Source organism: Gadus morhua, chromosome 7 (genome assembly GCF_902167405.1).
Source record: "Gadus morhua chromosome 7, gadMor3.0, whole genome shotgun sequence".
Classification (NCBI taxonomy): domain Eukaryota; kingdom Metazoa; phylum Chordata; class Actinopteri; order Gadiformes; family Gadidae; genus Gadus; species Gadus morhua.
The window spans coordinates 13,765,941-13,786,520 of record NC_044054.1 but is presented as its reverse complement, the minus strand read 5'-3'; the positions used below and the strand labels follow the sequence as shown (position 1 = coordinate 13,786,520).

At 43.6% G+C, this 20,580-nt stretch overlaps 2 protein-coding genes across 3 annotated transcripts; one reads left to right on the top strand and one right to left on the bottom strand.

Moving 5' to 3' along the window:
- Nucleotides 1–752: 752 nt before the first annotated feature.
- Nucleotides 753–3,497, bottom strand: LOC115547629 (sialidase-3). The gene is made up of 3 exons (XM_030361999.1): nucleotides 3,373–3,497; nucleotides 2,872–3,111; nucleotides 753–2,545 (listed from the first exon to the last, which is right to left on the bottom strand). Exons 1-3 carry the CDS (start codon nucleotides 3,409–3,411, stop codon nucleotides 1,580–1,582), a joined length of 1,245 nt encoding a protein of 414 aa, XP_030217859.1. The 5' UTR covers nucleotides 3,412–3,497; the 3' UTR covers nucleotides 753–1,579.
- A 32-nt stretch (nucleotides 3,498–3,529) lies between these two features.
- xrra1 (X-ray radiation resistance associated 1) lies at nucleotides 3,530–20,011 on the top strand. 2 transcript variants are annotated; one of them, XM_030361998.1, is made up of 15 exons: nucleotides 3,530–4,201; nucleotides 7,267–7,415; nucleotides 7,702–7,773; nucleotides 7,865–7,937; nucleotides 8,034–8,131; nucleotides 8,351–8,499; nucleotides 16,770–16,877; nucleotides 16,975–17,045; nucleotides 17,206–17,249; nucleotides 17,327–17,398; nucleotides 17,507–17,600; nucleotides 17,818–17,936; nucleotides 18,195–18,398; nucleotides 18,771–18,839; nucleotides 19,220–20,011. In XM_030361998.1, the coding sequence occupies exons 1-14, from the start codon at nucleotides 4,177–4,179 to the stop codon at nucleotides 18,837–18,839; spliced, it is 1,347 nt and encodes a 448-aa protein (XP_030217858.1). In that variant the 5' UTR covers nucleotides 3,530–4,176; the 3' UTR covers nucleotides 19,220–20,011. The 2 variants fall into 2 exon arrangements, with proteins under 2 accessions (XP_030217858.1, XP_030217857.1); XM_030361997.1 differs by lacking the exon at nucleotides 3,530–4,201 and adding an exon at nucleotides 5,051–5,292.
- The last annotated feature ends 569 nt before the right edge of the window (nucleotides 20,012–20,580 follow it).

Below are 20,580 nucleotides of genomic sequence, written 5' to 3'. Positions count from 1 at the left end.
CTGCATGTAGTATTCTTTGAGATGTTTGTCATAAGAATAGGCTTGTCATAAGAATAGCCTTCCCCCACCACACTGGCAATAATAATTGCGCAAACTTATGAAGCTTAAACTCTGATTTTTTATAAACCATCAGCTAGACCACCATATTCAATTAGAATATGCGTTAGAATATGCGTTGCCCCAAAGAAAACACATGAGAAGCAGCACTATTGTCAATGCAACAATTCAATACAAAACAATTCAGACATTCAAAGCTCACATACCTCGACATTCTGATGGCAGAGACCCAGAATAGAGCCGTCGTCTCCTCCGTTCAACCCTCCGCTGATGGAGTCGTTCGGTGTCCTCCTCCAGCTCAGACCACAGCAAAAAAATATTGACCAGCTTCATTGCTTCCATGTTTTTTTCAGAAGTGCACATGTGTTTACAAGGGGAAACGCTGAATTAAAAAGCAGAAGCGGAAGCGCATCCACACTAGCAAGTCGTTCCAAAGTCCGACGTTAAAAACGCTAGGAAGCACTCGAGCTAGCACTCTAGTCTCATCTCCATAGGACGCAACTAGCAAGGACGCGTCCTAGCAAGGCTGCAGCCTTCACATTGGGCCTAGTGATGAAGCCCTTGGGACTCAACTCAAGACAGGCAGACCCCGAATGCCTCTTTGTTACAGTGCTGCTCAGGGTTATGTGTGCTGGTGAAATACATGAAATATATATAAAAAATATATTAAAAAAACTCCACATATTCCACATAAGTACAGAATGGTTGACAACATGAGAACTTTAATTTGGCGTTGTTTTAAAAGGCAGAATATGCTTTGGAATTGATCATCTTTACAAGCAAATTCCTCTTCAGTAAGTGTACTGTGAATGTATAATGCTAAATGTAGTGCAGAACATATTTCAAAGCGGATCTATTCCAGAGTAAGGAATGATTCCATTCAAAAGCACCAAGCGATACCATTTTAATTCAAACAGGAATCATACACAAAATAAAAGAAGTGGCCAAATTACTTAAGTAAATTGATATACATAGTAGTGGACTCAGTTTGAATTATTGTCTTAAGGCTCAAAGCAAGTACATTCTGACATTCAGAAATCGCTATACAGGCTATTGAATAATAATATACTAAAAATAAGTGAACACGTATCTTTAGTATTGTATTCAAAAGCTGTCAAAGAAAAAAAGTATTGCTTATAAATTATGTTGCATTGTTTTTCGTTATTATTATAACCTGAATTCCAGCTCCCTGTCCTAAAAACATGCTTTGATGCTTAGTTTGTTTGTTTAGTAGTTTCTTCACAATAGTTAGTTAGTTAGTTAGGCCTTTAAGTTCCCTAGGGAACATAGGCCATCGATGAAACCCCTCCATCCTCTTCGGTCTTGTGCCTTCCGATCCAGTTGTTTCCATGTCAGCCCTTTGGTCTTCATCTCCTGCTCTGTGGCCCTGAGGCCTTCTCTTTTTCACAACATCCTCCAACTAATTAGGTTTGAGGAAGACACATAGTTGAATTTCATCACACTCTCAGCGCACGCGTGCAAATTGAATGGAGATTTAATTTACAAATTCAAATCTCATGGCCTAGCCGGCGGTCTGCCTGATTTCATCCAGCGTGAAGGACATGAAGGCGATCTGTTCGAGTTCGCTTTTCTCCCCGCACTCCAGCAGACAGGAGAAGCGCTGGTCCTCCTGGCTGTAGGCCAGGTCTGAGTAGCCGCTGGGCCCGCGGTGGATCACCATCGGGGGGTCCCAGCCCGACCGGCCCAGGGGGGCACGGTTCAAATACACGCCCAGGTTCAGCCTGCTCTCGCCATGGGTGGGATGGCTGAACGCCAGCCAGGTCCGCGTGCGCCCTGCCCCCTCCGACCCTCCGCCCGTCGGCGGTTCGGGGGCGGGGAAGCCGACGACACTGCCTTGGCAACCTTTGCGCGGTTCGACGAGCTGCTCCGCCCTGCGGGGCTTCTCGAAGCGTCCGCCGCCGTCCCGGCTCAGCGCCTCCACGCGGACCCCCCCGCTGTGACGGGCGTTGCAGTACAGCTGAGCCACGCCCTCGCCGTCCACCACCTCCGCCATCTCACACTCGCAGGACGCCGCGCCCAGCAGCGCGCCCGCGCGCCACGTGAGCCCGGCGTCGTCGCTGTAGACGGCGAGCGCCCGCGGCTTCACCGTGAGCGGGACGGGCCAGAGGCAGAGGCACCTGACGCGCTCGTAGTATGCGTACGCGGGTACCACCAGGCGCCCGGCCGCCAGCTGGACGCCGTGGCCGGGCCCCACGCCGAACGTGGCCCAGCGGCCCACGGCGTCCCCGATGGCGCTGTCCGTCAGGTCCGCCGTGGGGCCCCACGTGGCGCCGTGGTCGCGGCTGGTGACACGGCACAGCCGCGTCTGGTTGCGGCCCGTCAGGATCTGGCGGCACTCCGTGACGTTGCTCCGGACGCAGATGAAGAACAGGGAGACGGTCTGGGTCTTGCGGTCGTACACGGGACAGGGGTTCATGGTGCGGTGGTCTGGGAGCTGGGCTGTGGACAGCTCCTCGCACGGGGACCACTGGGGAAGAACGTTACAGGTGTGATTGTAGTGTTGGACGATGAACATCATGGTATCATTCAGTGAGAATGTGATTGATCGACAGGGGGGTTTACCAATACAATTTGGAAGTAGTCTGGGTACGTTGGTGCAAGGAAGTTGTACTAAATCGATATTCTTCTGTACAGTAATTAATGTATAGCAGTATAATTAATTATATATGTAATTAAATGGTAATAAAACAATCCTAATGAGAATACAACAGAAATATATTTGTCACGGTTATGTTTCAATATCATTGTTGTGAATGCATTGCAAGGTGTCAGGTGGAAGAGATCTTACCATACCTGTATGGCACCATCTTTTGTTATTGTCCCTCTTCTTATCACGAGGATTTTCGCATCGCTGTCCGATGGAGAGGTCCTCTTCTCTGCAAAGGCGAGGTACGTGTGCCTTTCCGGCAGATACAGCAGGGAAGGGATTCTATACGTTACCCCATCTGGCTCCTTTTTGAACAAAGTTGTTTTGACAAGTTCCGCAGTACCTCTTTTTGATGACGGTTGCCCAATGATGGACGATTGAAGATTCTGCACATAATAGCACAATGTTGCGAAAATGCATGTAAAGCATTGTTTTGTTTTTTTATTGTTTTTTTACTGTCGCATACAAATTCCAGTCTGCAATCGTTCATTTCTTGTCTGCAGGTACAACATCTACCTACAGCCTTTCACAGATGCAAAAGCAGGATCCGGATGCCATTACATTTCCTCACAAAACTCGTGATCTTCCAGTGGGAATGATCGGAAGTTAAATTATGCTTACATAATAATATCTTAAATAGTACTTACATCTGCATTTATAACACCACTCATTCTTGAATTAATCATTCGGAAATCATTAGGAAAGCCAGCTATCGAAACCAGGGGAGCCGTAAGGGGGAAGTTAAGACGGTTCCAAAAGTCTAACACTGACAGTGGCACCTCATATCAATAATGTTATTATTACCATCATCATGAGTAATTTAATGTTATGCAAATTCAAATTTTATCCATAAGAATGTTAGGAAATAACCGAACTGGTGGTTTGCTTCTCCGTTTTTGGTGATGGTGGTCAGAAGGAATATATAATTTATAGTCCACCCCTCTCTCTATGTATTGCTTGGTTCATTCTAGAGAAATACAGTTTGCAGTGCAGTGCGCTAAAATCGTACAATCGGTGCTATAGTCGAGATATCAGAAACTAAATGCGAGGCAACAGAAAGCTGAGACAAATGTCGACAGTTATTGTTTATTCTCCAAATAAATATTTATTCATGGGGATTGCTTTTGTGGCCATTATCTTAGGCTATATCAATGAAATAGTTCTTCATTAAACATGAAATTCGTATGCAGGGCTTTAGCGGAGACTAAACATTTTTAATTTTGCGCAATTAAAAAAATGCTAAGATTGAGCTTATTATTATATTATTTACCAGCGCAAGACGTATTATATTCAAATCTGCTCTGCATTGCAGTATTTACGGTATCTGTGACCAATAACATCATCTTTTGCTGCAACAGGACAGAGCAGTAGAATGAGGCTGTCCAATCAGCTGTCTGGATTCCTATCAAAATACTTTCTTAAACGTCCAAAACGCAAGCCTCGTCCTGCAGATGCCAGCAAAAGACCTACCTCAAAGTGAGCGCAAAAACCAACAAACAAGTAAAGTTAGAATCACTCCGATTTGTTACAAACTGTAAAATAGAAATAATGTGTGTGTGTGTGTGTGTGTGTGTGTGTGTGTGTGTGTGTGTGTGTGTGTGTGTGTGTGTGTGTGTGTGTGTGTGTGTGTGTGTGTGTGTGTGTGTGTGTGTGCGTGTGTGTGTAATGTATATGTATATATATATATATATATATATATATATATATGAATCAATAAATTAAGGAGACTCATGCGAATAAAGATTTAAGATCTACCAGGGTAAAACAGACCCTGTAGGCCTTGTGGCTTATGTACCATTCAGCCGATATAAATAATGTAACCTTTATTTGGCAGATGCTTGATGAACCATCTCCAGAAAGAGCGTATGTCTGATAACTTTGTATCTCTGAATAAAGCACGTGTTGACCTTTAGCTCTCCCCGAGTCATACCTAGCCCAGAAACCACGATACCAGAGGATTACGTTTTAGTTTGCAGCAGCAAGGCCTACACTCATTTTCTCATACTTATCTAATAACTCACAGCCAGGGCAGGGCTCTAAGTACAGACACCTAGTGGCTAAAATTAATAGTAGGGTATGATGTAGGTCTTGGTCCTTTCTGTGAAATTGTGCAGACTTGTTCGGCGCCAGAGGGGCATTGCTGGCGTTTGGTAATTGTCACTAAACTGCACTAGAGCCACAAGTCTATTCAACGAGGGGCCATCAAATAGGATGCCTAGGCTCCTGGGTAGTTTAGGTTTGCGGGTGACTGAACGACATTGCAAACGAAGGGCGAATAGCGCCCCACAGTGGCAGGGAGATACAGGTGTACATGTTGCTAGGAGATTGTGGCCTAACAGTGACCATTAGGTGAGCAGTGCCAGTGAAGATTGCCATTGGAAGCTTGGAAACCTTTTATTTCAGCTACATACTGGGAGAAGCAATAATGTGTATTTAGGGTTTTGACTTTAGCTCAAATAATGCTAGACAAATCCTAGAAATGTCTACCCTTTACAAGACAGGAGATGGGGAATGCCATCTGTCAAACTGCTTCCCCGTCCCTGGATTCTTCCGTCACAGACAAGATGGTAGGTTGATCTAGGTTGACATTGTAATGTAGTCAGTATGTGAGAAAACACCACCTGTTATAGTGGTTTCTCAGCATTAAAAAAAAGTATATTTTATAGAATGCCATTCATAGAGCACTGGCCAATGCTTTAAATCAGCAAACTAGTTAAAGTAGTGGGAAACAATAAATGTCTCTAAAAACTTGGCAATGCAGATAAACAGGAGTGTGAGAAAGCTGTAAGCCAGCAATCACAGGCTGCATTCCAGAACACTGCGAGACAAGTGACACAATCACGTTTGAATGTTAGGTTCATGGCAAAGTATTTCTGTTGGCTTTAAACGTTGTAGTTCTTCAAGCCGGCATATCAAGTTACAACAGTCATAATCCAGGTTTGGCAAAGTGAATAAGACTGTTACTACTGCAAATGCAAGTAGGCTACATATTTGAGCAATATGTACTTTACATGAGTAATAATTATATTGTCAAACTGTTTCACATAAGCAATGCAATCTCGTGTGCGTTCACTTTGATACTGTCAACATGACTCAAAAAGACTGAGTAGTTTTAGGCTTACGCATACATTTTTTTATGCTCACGCCAAAATAAAACATCGGGATGTTGAATAAGTACCCTTGATAGTGACGTATCGAAACAAGAGGCTATGTATCTTCATACTTTTAATTTAGTTTAATTTTGGACTTAGGAGGTAGTATGAATACAAAAGTTGCAACTGTAATCTTACCCTCGTCAGCTTATTTTCTCCAAAAATGTGAGTTTTGTAACCGACTGACTGAATTATGAGGCAAGCCATGGCATTGCCAACAATTATCACAAATCAATAACGCCATTGATACACTGTGTTGGAGCATCCTCTTAGACAGAGGTTTATTAAGCCCCAAAGGATCAATAATAAACCTCTGTCCTCCCATCTCCATTAACCAAACACTTTTGTCTTGTTTTGATGTTTTGAAAGGGCGTCGTTTTGTGTGGCAGCAGAGTTATACTCCCTCTCTGGCCCCGTCAGTCCAGGGGAAGATAAGGAAGGGGGAGGCAGACTGCCATCGTCCATTGTGGACGATGAGTCAGACTACCAGAGTGTTTTACGTTTTGTCAGGGAGAGATGTTGGGTGAAGAAAGGCCGTTTGGCTGAGGCCCATCTCACAGTATGGAGATAATCTGATGAACCTCTGGATCACTAGCTTCTCCAAACTCCTGGTACAGTATTCAGTTTGCGCCTCCTCCCTCTCTTCTCCTGGTCGTCAGCATACTCAAAGAACAGGAAAGGATACCCCTTCCTAAATAAGTACCTTTCCCTCGCTGCTCAAACACATTTCCTAAGGAAATGGGCCCTCCAAAGTACTAAAGATTCAAGTCTCAAGACTCACCAACATAATTTTTCCGAGAGAGCTGTTTTTGTGTCTCCTAGTCTGTGGAGGATCTGCATCACATTCCAATCTCAGACAATATTGATCACACCGACAAGGCCTCCCATCGGTGCTCCCCCCGTAGCCAATCAAATCCTCCCGAATCAATACATCATGCTCCCTCCCCCTGACCCCTGACTTCCAGTGTTTGGTTCCACCCTGAGTTGCTGTTAGACCAGGAGACACATCAAACCAGGGGAGATGAAGAATGTGGTTTTACAGTCTGTCTACAGCAGGGTTGTGGGCTGGACTGGACTGACCTCTGCATTTTGTCAGGGTCTTCATCACTGTCTAGGGCTCTGAACTCCCTCGGTCCACAAATGTTCTCCTCCACCATATGTTCCCTGCAGAGGACTTCCTGTCAGTGGCTGACATATCGTAGCGTTTATCGACAAAGAAACGCAAAGCATATCTACACTTTAATGCAGCCTGTCTCTATTACCAAAATCAACCATCTTTGTATAAATATGTGAAAAAGAGCAAAGTAATGTTGTACATATATATACATACAGTATATATATTTGTTTTAAATAAAGACTTGATAAAGAATACAATGTTTATCTTTTTAGGTGCGGGCCATTGGTTTGTAGCTCACAGAGAGCACATGGAGCAAAGAAACAGAAACATAAGAAGGACCAAGAACAATAGGCCGGACCATTCTACGGGGTCGGACTTTGCTACACCAGCTGCTGGCAACACACTGGATGGCTCCTTACTGGTAAAAACAAGGCATAAGAATCAAGATGTGTGATGACTACTGAATGGCGGAGAGGGTAGATATACAATAGCATGGTCCATGGCTAGGGTGTTAGGCCGAAATGGGCTGGGTTCAATCCCAAATGTCCACAGCCTAACCCGTAAGCATCCTGGAGCGAGACCCATGCCGTTCATAAGCAGGTAACGGACCTGTTCATGAACGGCATAGGTCTGAATTCACTGTAAGTTGCCGTTGGATAAAAGTTCAAGCCAGCACAATGACTGAATTAATATATTTGCTCTTGTAGATTCGATTACGTGGCGTGGAAAACCCATCTGACCTTTGCTCCATAGACATCAGTGAGCAGAGATTGACTTCGGTGAGAATTCTTCACATTATATTTTCAAATCGATTGAAAAGGAGTGTCATGGATAAGAATTTGAAACAGTGTTGTTCTCATGCATGTCAAGGTCAAGAATGAGGACTTCAAGGAGTTTGACAGTATTGTGTACATCAACGCTTCAGACAACTCTCTTTCCATCGGTGATGTAGCGCTGCAAACAATTGAAACCTAAGTTTGGCCTACAAAATCGTGTTTGGTCGTTTCTCCTCATTATTTATATTTATTTGTATTTACAGAGTCTTTCAGGAGTTTTGGACTCTTGAGAGAGCTCGATCTATCTTTGAATGGATGCTGCGATATGAGCTTCCACCCTGAAGACTTTCCACACCTGGAGGTAAGATGTGACCTCGTGGTTAGGGGGTTCTACTCAGAGCCTACGTTTTCTATCTTCAATGTCCCCAGTCTAGCTGATGCCTTTACCACGGCCGTATTGACGTACATTTATTTGATGCTTGTTCCAACTACAAGCCATTCATGGATAAATCCGAACAAATCAATGAACTTTAGGTCTATCTTGAAAGTGTTGAAAGTTACATTGTGTGGTATCTTCCAGGTCTTAGACTTATCCTTCAACAACGTGTCCGAGGCCGACATTGTTTGCATCGGGCGTCTGGCAGGCCTGAAAGTCCTGTGTCTGACAGGAAACAGACTGCACCAACTTCCTGCCAATATGGCCAGTTCAAACCCTCCCCCGACCATCAGGTAGGTCAACATGCAGTCAGTGTGAGAGAATGACCTCCTCTGGAGCTGTTGGTCTGTTCTCATAAGGAAAGGTTTCACCTGTACATGATCTTCCACAAGGTTAGTGGTTGTGAGGAAAGAAAGCATATGTTCAGAGGCTCTTCCATGTATAAATGTAACAGAGACACGAAATGTATCGATGACCCAAGAACCAAATGTCAAGCTGTTCTCAAATCAACCACAGGGGGGTGTACTAATATCTGAAATAAACGCCTCTCGCTTTATGACTCTTATAAAACCAAAGGCCTTCTACTAGCCCAGACTGTGAACGTGCAATATGTTTGCAGTTATCATTTTTTTAATGCAAGGTTGCATTAACTCAGTTCGCCGGGGAATTTTGAATCATAAAACAGTCAAAGTCCCTTTTGAGATTTCACAATAAAGAGAAGAAAAAATAAGGATAACTAGAACTGCAAGCAGTTATGCAGGGGTCCAAGAAGTGTGCATTTCGCCGGCACAACGCGACAAGAAATGTGCGTTTCGCCGGCACAAAGCGAAGCATGTGTTCAAATCGCTACCCTGAACCTGTGGATACAAAGGATTTGATTGTGCTAGGAGTAGCGCGAAGTCAGTGTAGCGTTTTCACGGTGAAATTTTTTAGAAGATATACAATTTCCTCGTTTATTGCGCCCCCTAATGGCGAATTTTTCCGAAATTTTTATCGAACGACATTAAGGTTAGCACCAACATGTTTGTAAAATATGGACTCGATCCGATGTCTAATTTTGGATTTCTTTGGATTTTTGATATTCCACGTCGAATTTAGCTAATAAACCAATATTCAAAACGCTACCGTTTCGTCGTCAAAGGTCGCATCAAAAAAGTGTTTCGTGCATTCTTTGCGTGTGCGTCTGAAGATATCGTGTGCAAAGTTTGGTGTCGATTGGTCAAGAAATGTGGGAAGAGTAGGGAAAAAACTGTTTTGCGGTTTTCGCGATTTTGCGAAAAAAAATTCTAGACGCAAATGGGCGTGGCCTAGGCCAAAAGATGCAGCGGACTCCAGTGCATCCGTGTGTACAAGTTTTTGGACTGTGGGAGGTTCGGTGTGGGAGTTATAGCCCCAAACGCGTATTCCTTGGTATAGCGCCACCTAGTGACCGGCGTGTCTGGATTTGGTTATCTGAGTAGCGGTGCCGGACCTGAATCTAGTCATGCAATTGGCGTGTCGTCACCATTTACGGTTTGGGCTGTGGTACCACTTCTAAGGGGAGGTAGTATAAAAACTAGAACTGCAAGCAGTTATGCAGGGGTCCAAGAAGTGTGCATTTCGCCGGCACAACGCGACAAGAAATGTGCATTTCGCCGGCACAACGCGAAGCAAGTATTCAAAACGCTACCGTGAACAACATGTGGATATAAAGGTTTTGACTGTGGGAGCTTCGGTGTGGGAGTTATAGCCCAAAACGCGTTTTCAGAACATTCCATTGGCCAAATAGGAGATAGACAATGTCGTTGTTTTTTGGCGCCGCCCTGTGGCGAAATTTTTAATTTTCCAAAGACAATTTTCCTTTGCCAAATAACTCCCGCCCACATTAATAATTCTTGGCCATATTTTCTATATAGACTCGGGTTTGCCCCTTGATGGTTTCCCTTGAGTTTGAAGAACATTCCTTCAGCCAATTAGAAGATATACAATTTCCTCGTTTATTGCGCCCCCTAATGGCGAAATTGTCCGAAATTTTTATCGAACGACATTAAGGTTAGCACCAACATGTGTGTAACATTTGGACTCGATCCGATGTCTAATTTTGGATTTCTTTGGATTTTTGATATTCCACGTCTAATTTAGCTAATATACCAATATTCAAAACGCTACCGTTTCGTCGTCAAAGGTCGCATCAAAAGAGTGTTTCGTGCATTCTTTGCGTGTGCGTCTGAAGATGTCGTGTGCAAAGTTTGGTGTTGATTGGTCGAGAAATGTGGGAGGAGTAGCGAAAAAACAGTTTTGCGGTTTTCGCGATTTTGCGAAAAAAAATTCTAGACGCAAATGGGCGTGGCCTATGCCAAAAGATGCAGCAGACTCCAGTGAATATGTGTGTACAAGGTTTTGAATGTGGGAGGTTCGGTGTGGGAGTTATAGCCCCAAACGCGTATTCCTTGGTATAGCGCCACCTAGGGACCGGCGTGTCTGGATTTTGTTATCTGAGTAGCGGTGCCGATTCTGGATCTAGCCATGTAATTGGCGCGTGTGCACCATTTACGGTTTGGGCTGTAGTCCCACAAGTACGGGGGGAAGTATAATAATAATAATAGGAAAAATCCTTACAAAAACAATAGGGATCCAACCTGTTGGCTTGGACCCCTAACTAGAACTGCAAGCAGTTATGCAGGGGTCCAAGAAGTGTGCATTTCGCCGGCACAACGCGACAAGAAATGTGCGTTTCGCCGGCACAACGCGAAGCAAGTATTCAAAACGCTACCGTGAACTACATGTGGATATAAAGGTTTTGACTGTGGGAGCTTCGGTGTGGGAGTTATAGCCTAAAACGCGTTTTCAGAACATTCCATTGGCCAAATAGGAGATAGACAATGTCGTCGTTTTTTGGCGCCGCCCTGTGGCGAAATTTTCCAAAGACAATTTTCCTTTTTCAAATAACTCCCGCCCACATTAATATTTCTTGGCCATATTTTCTATATAGACTCGGGATTGCCCCTTGATGGTTTCCCTCGGGTTTGAAGAACATTCCTCAGGCCAATTAAAAGATATACAATTTCCTCGTTCATTGCGCCCCCTAATGGCGAAAATTTCCGGAATTTTTATCAAACGACATTAAGGTTAGCACCAACATGTGTGTAAAATTTGGACTTGTTCCGATGTTTAATTTTGGATTTCTTTGGATTTTTGATTTTCCACGGCTTATTTAGCTCATAAACCAATACTCAAAACGCTACCGTTTCGTCGTCGAAGGTCAAATCAAAAAACTGTCTCAGGATTCCTTTGCGTGTGCGTCTGAAGATGTCGTGTGCAAAGTTTGGTGTCGATTGGTCAAGAAATGTGGGAGGAGTAGGGAAAAAACTGTTTTGCGGTTTTCGCGATTTTGCGAAAAAAAATTATAGACGCAAATGGGCGTGGCCTATGCCAAAAGATGCAGCAGACTCCAGTGAATATGTGCGTACAAGTTTTTGAATGTGGGCGATTCGGTGTGGGAGTTATAGCCCCAAACGCGTTTTCCCTTGGTATAGCGCCACCTAGTGTTCGGCGTGTCTGGATTTTGTCGTCTGCGTAGTCCGAAGAGATCTGGATCTAGTCATGCAATTCGCGTGTCGGCACCATTTACGGTTTGGGCTGTGGTCCCACTTTTAGGGGGGTAAGAATAATAATAATAGGAATAATAATCCTTACAAAAACAATAGGGATCCAACCTGTTGGCTTAAAAGATATACAATTTCCTCGTTCATTGCGCCCCCTAATGGCGAAAATTTCCGGAATTTTTATCAAACGACATTAAGGTTAGCACCAACATGTGTGTAAAATTTGGACTTGTTCCGATGTTTAATTTTGGATTTCTTTGGATTTTTGATTTTCCACGGCTTATTTAGCTCATAAACCAATACTCAAAACGCTACCGTTTCGTCGTCGAAGGTCAAATCAAAAAACTGTCTCAGGATTCCTTTGCGTGTGCGTCTGAAGATGTCGTGTGCAAAGTTTGGTGTCGATTGGTCAAGAAATGTGGGAGGAGTAGGGAAAAAACTGTTTTGCGGTTTTCGCGATTTTGCGAAAAAAAATTATAGACGCAAATGGGCGTGGCCTATGCCAAAAGATGCAGCAGACTCCAGTGAATATGTGCGTACAAGTTTTTGAATGTGGGCGATTCGGTGTGGGAGTTATAGCCCCAAACGCGTTTTCCCTTGGTATAGCGCCACCTAGTGTTCGGCGTGTCTGGATTTTGTCGTCTGCGTAGTCCGAAGAGATCTGGATCTAGTCATGCAATTCGCGTGTCGGCACCATTTACGGTTTGGGCTGTGGTCCCACTTTTAGGGGGGTAAGAATAATAATAATAGGAATAATAATCCTTACAAAAACAATAGGGATCCAACCTGTTGGCTTAAAAGATATACAATTTCCTCGTTCATTGCGCCCCCTAATGGCGAAAATTTCCGGAATTTTTATCAAACGACATTAAGGTTAGCACCAACATGTGTGTAAAATTTGGACTTGTTCCGATGTTTAATTTTGGATTTCTTTGGATTTTTGATTTTCCACGGCTTATTTAGCTCATAAACCAATACTCAAAACGCTACCGTTTCGTCGTCGAAGGTCAAATCAAAAAACTGTCTCAGGATTCCTTTGCGTGTGCGTCTGAAGATGTCGTGTGCAAAGTTTGGTGTCGATTGGTCAAGAAATGTGGGAGGAGTAGGGAAAAAACTGTTTTGCGGTTTTCGCGATTTTGCGAAAAAAAATTATAGACGCAAATGGGCGTGGCCTATGCCAAAAGATGCAGCAGACTCCAGTGAATATGTGCGTACAAGTTTTTGAATGTGGGCGATTCGGTGTGGGAGTTATAGCCCCAAACGCGTTTTCCCTTGGTATAGCGCCACCTAGTGTTCGGCGTGTCTGGATTTTGTCGTCTGCGTAGTCCGAAGAGATCTGGATCTAGTCATGCAATTCGCGTGTCGGCACCATTTACGGTTTGGGCTGTGGTCCCACTTTTAGGGGGGTAAGAATAATAACTAGAACTGCAAGCAGTTATGCAGGGGTCCAAGAAGTGTGCATTTCGCCGGCACAACGCGACAAGAAATGTGCGTTTCGCCGGCACAACGCGAAGCATGTGTTCAAAACGCTACCCTGAACCTGTGGATATAAAGGTTTTGACTGTGGGAGCTTCGGTGTGGGAGTTATAGCCTAAAACGCGTTTTCAGAACATTGGCCAAATAGGAGATAGACAATGTCGTCGTTTTTTGGCGCCGCCCTGTGGCGAAATTTTCCAAGGGCAATTTTCCTTTGCCAAATAACTCCCGCCCACATTAATAATTCTTGGCCATATTTTCTATATAGACTCGGGTTTGCCCCTTGATGGTTTCCCTTGAGTTTGAAGAACTTTCCTTTGGCCAATTAGAAGATATACAATTTCCTCGTTTATTGCGCCCCCTAATGGCGAAATTTTCCGAAATTTTTATCGAACGACAATAAGGTTAGCACCAACATGTGTGTAAAATTTGGACTCGATCCGATGTCTCATTTTGGATTTCTTTGGATTTTTGCTATTCCACGTCTAATTTAGCTAATAAACCAATATTCAAAACGCAACCGTTTCGTCGTCGAAGGTCGGATCAAAAAACTGTCTCACGATTCCTTTGCCTGTGCGTCTGAAGATGTCGTGTGCAAAGTTTGGTGTCGATTGGTCAAGAAATGTGGGAGGAGTAGGGAAAAAACAGTTTTGCGGTTTTCGCGATTTTGCGAAACAAAATTCTAGACGCAAATGGGCGTGGCCTATGCCAAAAGATGCAGCAGACTCCAGTGAATCTGTGTGTACAAGGTTTTGAATGTGGGAGGTTCGGTGTGGGAGTTATAGCCCCAAACGCGTATTCCTTGGTATAGCGCCACCTAGTGGCCAGCATGTCTGGATTTTGTTATCTGAGTAGCGGTGCCGGACCTGAATCTAGTCATGCTATTGGCATGTCCGCACCATTTACGGTTTGGGCTGTGGGCCCACTTTTACGGGGGGAATAATAAAAATAAAAAGAATCCTTACAAAAACAATAGGGATCCAACCTGTTGGCTTGGACCCCTAATAATAGGAACTAGAACTGCAAGCAGTTATGCAGGGGTCCAAGAAGTGTGCATTTCGCCGGCACAACGCGACAAGAAATGTGCATTTTGCCGGCACAACGCGAAGCAAGTATTCAAAACGCTACCGTGAACAACATGTGGATATAAAGGTTTTGACTGTGGGAGCTTCGGTGTGGGAGTTATAGCCTAAAACGCGTTTTCAGAACATTCCCTTGGCCAACTAGGAGATAGACAATGTGGTGGTTTTTTGGCGCCGCCCTGTGGCGAAGTTTTCCAAAGACAATTTTCCTTTGCCAAATAACTCCCGCCCACATTAATAATTCTTGGTCATATTTTCTATATAGACTCGGGTTTGCCCCTTGACGGTTTCCCTTGAGTTTGAAGAACATTCCTTGGGCCAATTAGAAGATATACAATTTCCTCGTTTATTGCGCCCCCTAATGGCGTAATTATCCGACATTTTTATCGTACGACATTAAGGTTGGCACCAACATGTGTGTACAATTTGGACTCGTTCCGATGTCTAATTTTGGATTTCTTTGGATTTTTGATTTTCCACGTCTAATTTAGCTAATAAACCAATATTCAAAACGCTACCGTTTCGTCGTCGAAAGTCGGATCAAAAAACTCTCTGAGGGTTTCTTTGCGGGTGCGTCTGATGATGCCGTGTGCAAAGTTTGGTGTTGATTGGTCGAGAAATGTGGGAGGAGTAGCGAGAAAACAGTTTTGCGGTTTTCGCGATTTTGCGAAAAAAAATTCTAGACGCAAATGGGCGTGGCCTATGCCAAAAGATGCAGCAGACTCCAGTGAATCTGTGTGTACAAGGTTTTGAATGTGGGAGGTTCGGTGTGGGAGTTATAGCCCCAAACGTGTATTCCTTGGTATAGCGCCACCTAGTGGCCGGCAGGTCTGGATTTGGTCGTCTGCATAGTCTTCACGTACCTGGATCTAGTCATGTAATTGGCGTGTGTGCACCATTTACGGTTTGGGCTGTAGTACCACTTTCTTGGTAGGAAGTATAAGAACTAGAACTGCAAGCAGTTATGCAGGGGTCCAAGAAGTGTGCATTTCGCCGGCACAACGCGACAACAAATGTGCATTTCGCCGGCACAACGCGAAGCATGTGTTCAAAACGCTACCCTGAACCTGTGGATACAAAGGATTTGACTGTGGTAGGAGTAGCGAGAAGTCAGTGTAGCGTTTTCGCGGCGAAATTTTGTATAAGATATACAATTTCCTCGTTTATTGCGCCCCCTAATGGCGAAATTTTCCGAATTTTTTATCGAACGACATTAAGGCTAGCACCGACATGTGACTTAAATGTGGGCTTGATCCGATGTCTAATTTTGGTATTTTTTGAATTTTTGATTTTCCACGTCAAATTTAGCTAATAAACAAATATTCAAAACTCTACCGTTTCGTCGTCGAAAGTCGGATCAAAAAACTGTCTGAGGGTTTCTTTGCGTGTGCGTCTGAAGATGCCGTGTGCAAAGTTTGGTGTTGATTGGTCGAGAAATGTGGGAGGGATAGCGAAAATACAGTTTTGCGGTTTTCGTGATTTTGCGAAAAAAAATTAATGACGCAAATGGGCGTGGCCTATGCCAAAAGATGCAGCAGACTCCAGTGAATAAGTGGGTACAAGTTTTTGACTGTGGGAGGTTCGGTGTGGGAGCTATAGCCCCAAACGTGTTTCTCCTTGGTATAGCGCCACCTAGAGGCCGGCATGTCTGGATTTGGTTATCTGAGTAGCGGTGCCGGACCTGGTTCTAGTCATGTAATTGGCGCGTGTGCACCGTTTACGGTTTGGGCTGTGGACCGACTTTCAAGGCGGGAAGTATAATAATAATAATAAGAAAAATCCTTACAAAAACAATAGGGATCCAACCTGTTGGCTTGGACCCCTAATAATAATCCTTACAAAAACAATAGGGATCCAACCTGTTGGCTTGGACCCCTAATAATAATCCTTACAAAAACAATAGGGATCCAACCTGTTGGCTTGGACCCCTAATAATAATAATCCTTACAAAAACAATAGGGATCCAACCTGTTGGCTTGGACCCCTAAAAAGTAAGTAAGCGAGAAAGTGGAAGATTACAACGGTACGTGTTGGAATTAGGAAAGCCGAATGGATATTGTGAAAATGCCAGAGGGTGTGGGGTGCACATCCCTCCCATGGCTGTTGGGGCCTACGTGTCTGAGTTGTCAGAAGAAGCCTGAGAAGATTCCCAACACACACGCACAATGCCTGTCGACTGACTGATATGATAGCGTTACATCAGAGCTATAACGTTGTACTCTGGGATATAGCTGGCTGCTAAGTGTGTGCGTCAGGATTGTGTAGTGGTTAGGCGACGGTGTCTGACTCCCAGCCAGGGGTATGGGGTTCGAAAGCATACGTCAATTTATTTCATATTTTCTAAATATCATTAAATAACTTAGTATTCGATCAAATATTTTTAGAATATAAATCGGTTGCTTTTCTGACGTTTTCGGCCAGTGGTTCCAGCAGCGAAGAGAAGCCCCCGTTTGGCTCGCTGGAGGTGCTGTCGCTGGACGACAACCAGCTGACGTCCAACGTCTTCCACAGCCTCTCCAGCCTCACACGGTCAGGCGCGTTCATGGTCGTCTCCTCTGTTATTGGTAGCAAAAGCTTTGCTTTACTATAATGAAAACTGCTGTGTTGTCTCTGTGTACATATCCAGGCTGCAGCATTTAAACCTCCAGAGTAACAACATCTCTGAGGTACCTTTCATGCTGCCCGATGGAGATGGAGGTCAGTTCAACAGCAAGCTGAAGACCTTGTCATTTCATTCAATTCTAAATCCCATTAATAACAACTAATTTTTTTTTAAATCCGTGCCTGAATTTAATTTTGTGTAGTTGTATTATGAACCTGAATCACAGACTTTTCTGATTTTGTTTTTCAAAACCAGCCCACACTGGGTCAAATCAAGGTCATTTCTGGGGAATATTACAGGTATATATACGTTTCTTAATTGATGGTCATCTTTGAATGACTGGAATATATATTTAGTCAATCAAAATGTGTTTTAGCCTAGCGTTGGTGCAGTGGAGTCCAGTCTACCACTACCACAACTCCAGTTCCTCAGCTTGGCTCACAACAAGGTAGGTTCAGAAAACCCTGTTCCCACTACAAGGTCCACCTAAGAAGTTGTTACGCACAATGTTCGTAAGTCGTAAGTGAGGTCTTCAGAGTGTGTTCCTTGTCACTAGATTGCAGAGGAAGAAGCTCTTCTGTCTGCTGCTCTGTTTCCAAGCCTTACCGAGCTAGTCATCCACAACAACCCTCTCACCACACAGAGAACTGGTACGCTTCTAGAACATGCTTCTAGAAAACGCTCTCTGTTGAAGTGACCTACTCTCGTTATGAAATGAGAAAGTACTTTAAAATGGGATACTGAACTGATAGCATCTGCAAAATGGCTAATATAAGCAAATTAAGGTCTTTCTGTTTTACTTGAAGTTATGTTAGTGTTGTGTGGTTGGCACGCAAACATACATTTCCTTCTGTGACCTTATCCCAGGCGACCCCCCTCTGCTGACGTACCTGCTGAGCGTGAGACGGGGGGTCAGAGTGAAGCGCTCCGACCGAGCGGAGGTCAGAAAACCCTCTGTGATGCTGCCTGACAGGTTTAAACACAAGGTTGGTGCTCTGAGTCATTGAGAGAAATGTGCCTACTACTGTTACTGTTACTGATTATTTATTATCCTCCCACCGGGACATTGTCTTGTCTCGAAAGTACTTTAAATATTGTCCCGGTATTCAGGCCTAAAATTCTGATTTAAACAATATTCAGCTACATTTTTGGTTGAAAAATGTTTTCAGTCATTTAAAGAATAGAAAGAGATTGTAAAAGTAAAGGTTAACCTAAATGTGTCTTTGATGTTTTCGGTTGTGTAGATTAGAAGTGAAGGAAGAATGGCAAAAAGGCCATGGTTAACAGAGCAAAGCCATTACTCTCCACAAGAGAGGGAGAGGCAGGGCTTCCCCAAGGACCCAAGCTCTTTTCAGGCCAAGGAGAGGGAGAAGAACGACATGGGAGATGGGGTAACAGACCGTCCAGATGAAACCAAACATCCGGAAGAATCTTTCTTTGTTACAAAGGTATGAAGGTTTTTTCATTTATGTTTTGCCTTTCCAAACCAGCAGTATCTTGCACGAAGGATGCCTACAGTTAGACTTTGAACACTGGGATTTGAACCCTAACCACCAAACTATCTGGCTCTGGATAAATGTCAGATTTTATCCACAAAAACTCAAATTTGCATCAAACAGGCTAGTTTTGTTTTCCTCAACTTATTTCAGACTCACGTTCTTCACATTCCTCTGTAATCTCCAGCGAGTAAACCTTCTCGGCAAGGAGTACAAGGATTACATTTACAGGATGACGTGTATCATGCCATCCTGTAAATTAATCTACAACAGAACAACCATTAAACTTTTCTCCATATCACTTTATTTGTTACATCCCCGAAGGAGGTTAAGATGCAAGGTGAGATGGCAGAGGGCAACAACAGGAACAACACAGTCAGGAACCTCCTCTAAGTACGTAAGAACACAACATGAAGACAATTAAAGGTGGGCCATCAATAACTTTTATTCTCTAACATAAGAGAGGACATCAACTGCAGTTTCTGCGGAAATAATACATAAAAGTTGCACAATTTGCCTCATTGGTCCGGGAATTGTTTTCTCCAATAGTCTGTTCGGAGAAAAAATATGTCAATGATCCAATCTACCAAGGATTTGCGAAAACAACACGAATATTAAGCAGTATTAAGCAGAACAGAATTATAGAGAATAACATAAACAGAGTGCAACAGAGAGCTCACAGAAAATAACTTCAGCCTGAAGTTATTTTCTCAGTGAATAACTTGAGGCTGAGGTTATTCTCTCTCTGCCTATTGTGTGTTTTGTTTCAACAGGCAGCGTCACAGACGACGGGCCGATCCACAAGCAGGTGGACAGAGAAGAGGTGTCCCTCCTGAGTGGGACGTGTGGCAAAGACAAGACCCCCCGCGGCCAGACGGGGGAGGTCAGCACGTGCATCGAGGAGGAATAACCACTTCACTTTTATCGAATGTATCAAGTGGGATCATTTTATCAATATTCGAACTGAGCCTATATTAAGAACACTATATTTATTGAGTACAACAATTCTTCCTGTATTGGATAGAGATTAATGCTCAACGATTATTGAATGGAATAGTACTCAGCATTGGGGCGTTGTACATCGTGATGTCACATCACAATAAGCACCTCCATTTTCACCGTACTACAACCCTCTTCATTCCTCTCAATGGGACAAAGTTTCTTGAACAAAAATCCAATGATGCATTCCGATGTAAAATCCCTGTAGACTATAAAGCCCATTCTCCAGTCTTAGTGTGTGTTTACTCTTTCTGTGCTGCATTTCCAGCGAATCCATAAGCTATCGTTATTTTCCATCTGAAGTTAGAAAAGGAAACACTTCAACCCAGTGTTCAACGGCAGGCATCCCTGTCTATTAGCACAACACAAGTAATGACGTGTTTTCATTCATTGACAACCAAATAACACATCATTATGGGCATGTTTCACCCATGTGTTGCAGGTCCGCAAACCTCCATTGCCAACTTCTCTTTTGCTGTGGCTTTATGTCATGCCCTTGTCGTAAAGCAGACCGAACTACCCAATAAAAACATGTTCCATGAAGTCGTTTGAGTGCAAACCTCTAACTCTGTGGTCTCGCCTGTGTAATTAAGCAAGGAAGCCTTTCCTATTGACACCTCTGGTTTCCACACTGTGTTCCCTCCCTGGCCTTTGACTTCACGGCTCTCGTTCCCACATGATTGTAATTATGGATCCACTGCGTGGACGACAGATGTGGAATGCTCCTCTTAGCCCAGGTGGTATAAATCAATGTGTATTCTGAACGCAAACCCAGCCTTTCAACATCATGGCATCTGTGAATGACGCTTTGAATATGAAATACTTTATTGCGTGTTGGGGCCTCCTAAGGTAGAAGTGAATAACAAGTTGGCTGCATTATCTCCGTCTTTTGTTATGCATGAAGAAAACAATAGCTCTTCCTTCACAGGAATAATAAAGTGTTATCTTATCTGAAGAGTAGTCTTTTGTATATGAAAGCATCAGAGAAGGGGTACATGACTGGTCATTTGTTTTTACAGAAGAGATGAAAGAAACACAGACAATGTATTCATGGAACCTTTTCATATAATTCTATGTTAATCTAAATCAATGTATGATTTCCTATTCAATATTGTCTTGAAGAATAACCTGACAG

Bases quoted from the DNA above. Each gene is read 5' to 3' on its own strand.
- xrra1 (XM_030361997.1), top strand. From the start codon at position 5,205: ATGTCTACCCTTTACAAGACAGGAGATGGGGAATGCCATCTGTCAAAC. The intron at 8,132-8,350 runs GTAAGATGTGAC...GGTATCTTCCAG, and splicing joins AAGACTTTCCACACCTGGAG to GTCTTAGACTTATCCTTCAA. The intron at 17,046-17,205 runs GTCAGTTCAACA...TTTCAAAACCAG, and splicing joins GCTGCCCGATGGAGATGGAG to CCCACACTGGGTCAAATCAA.
- LOC115547629 (XM_030361999.1), bottom strand. From the start codon at position 3,411: ATGATTAATTCAAGAATGAGTGGTGTTATAAATGCAGAT. The intron at 3,112-3,372 runs GTAAGTACTATT...TATTATGTGCAG, and splicing joins GTGGTGTTATAAATGCAGAT to AATCTTCAATCGTCCATCAT. The intron at 2,546-2,871 runs GTATGGTAAGAT...GTTCTTCCCCAG, and splicing joins CAAAAGATGGTGCCATACAG to TGGTCCCCGTGCGAGGAGCT.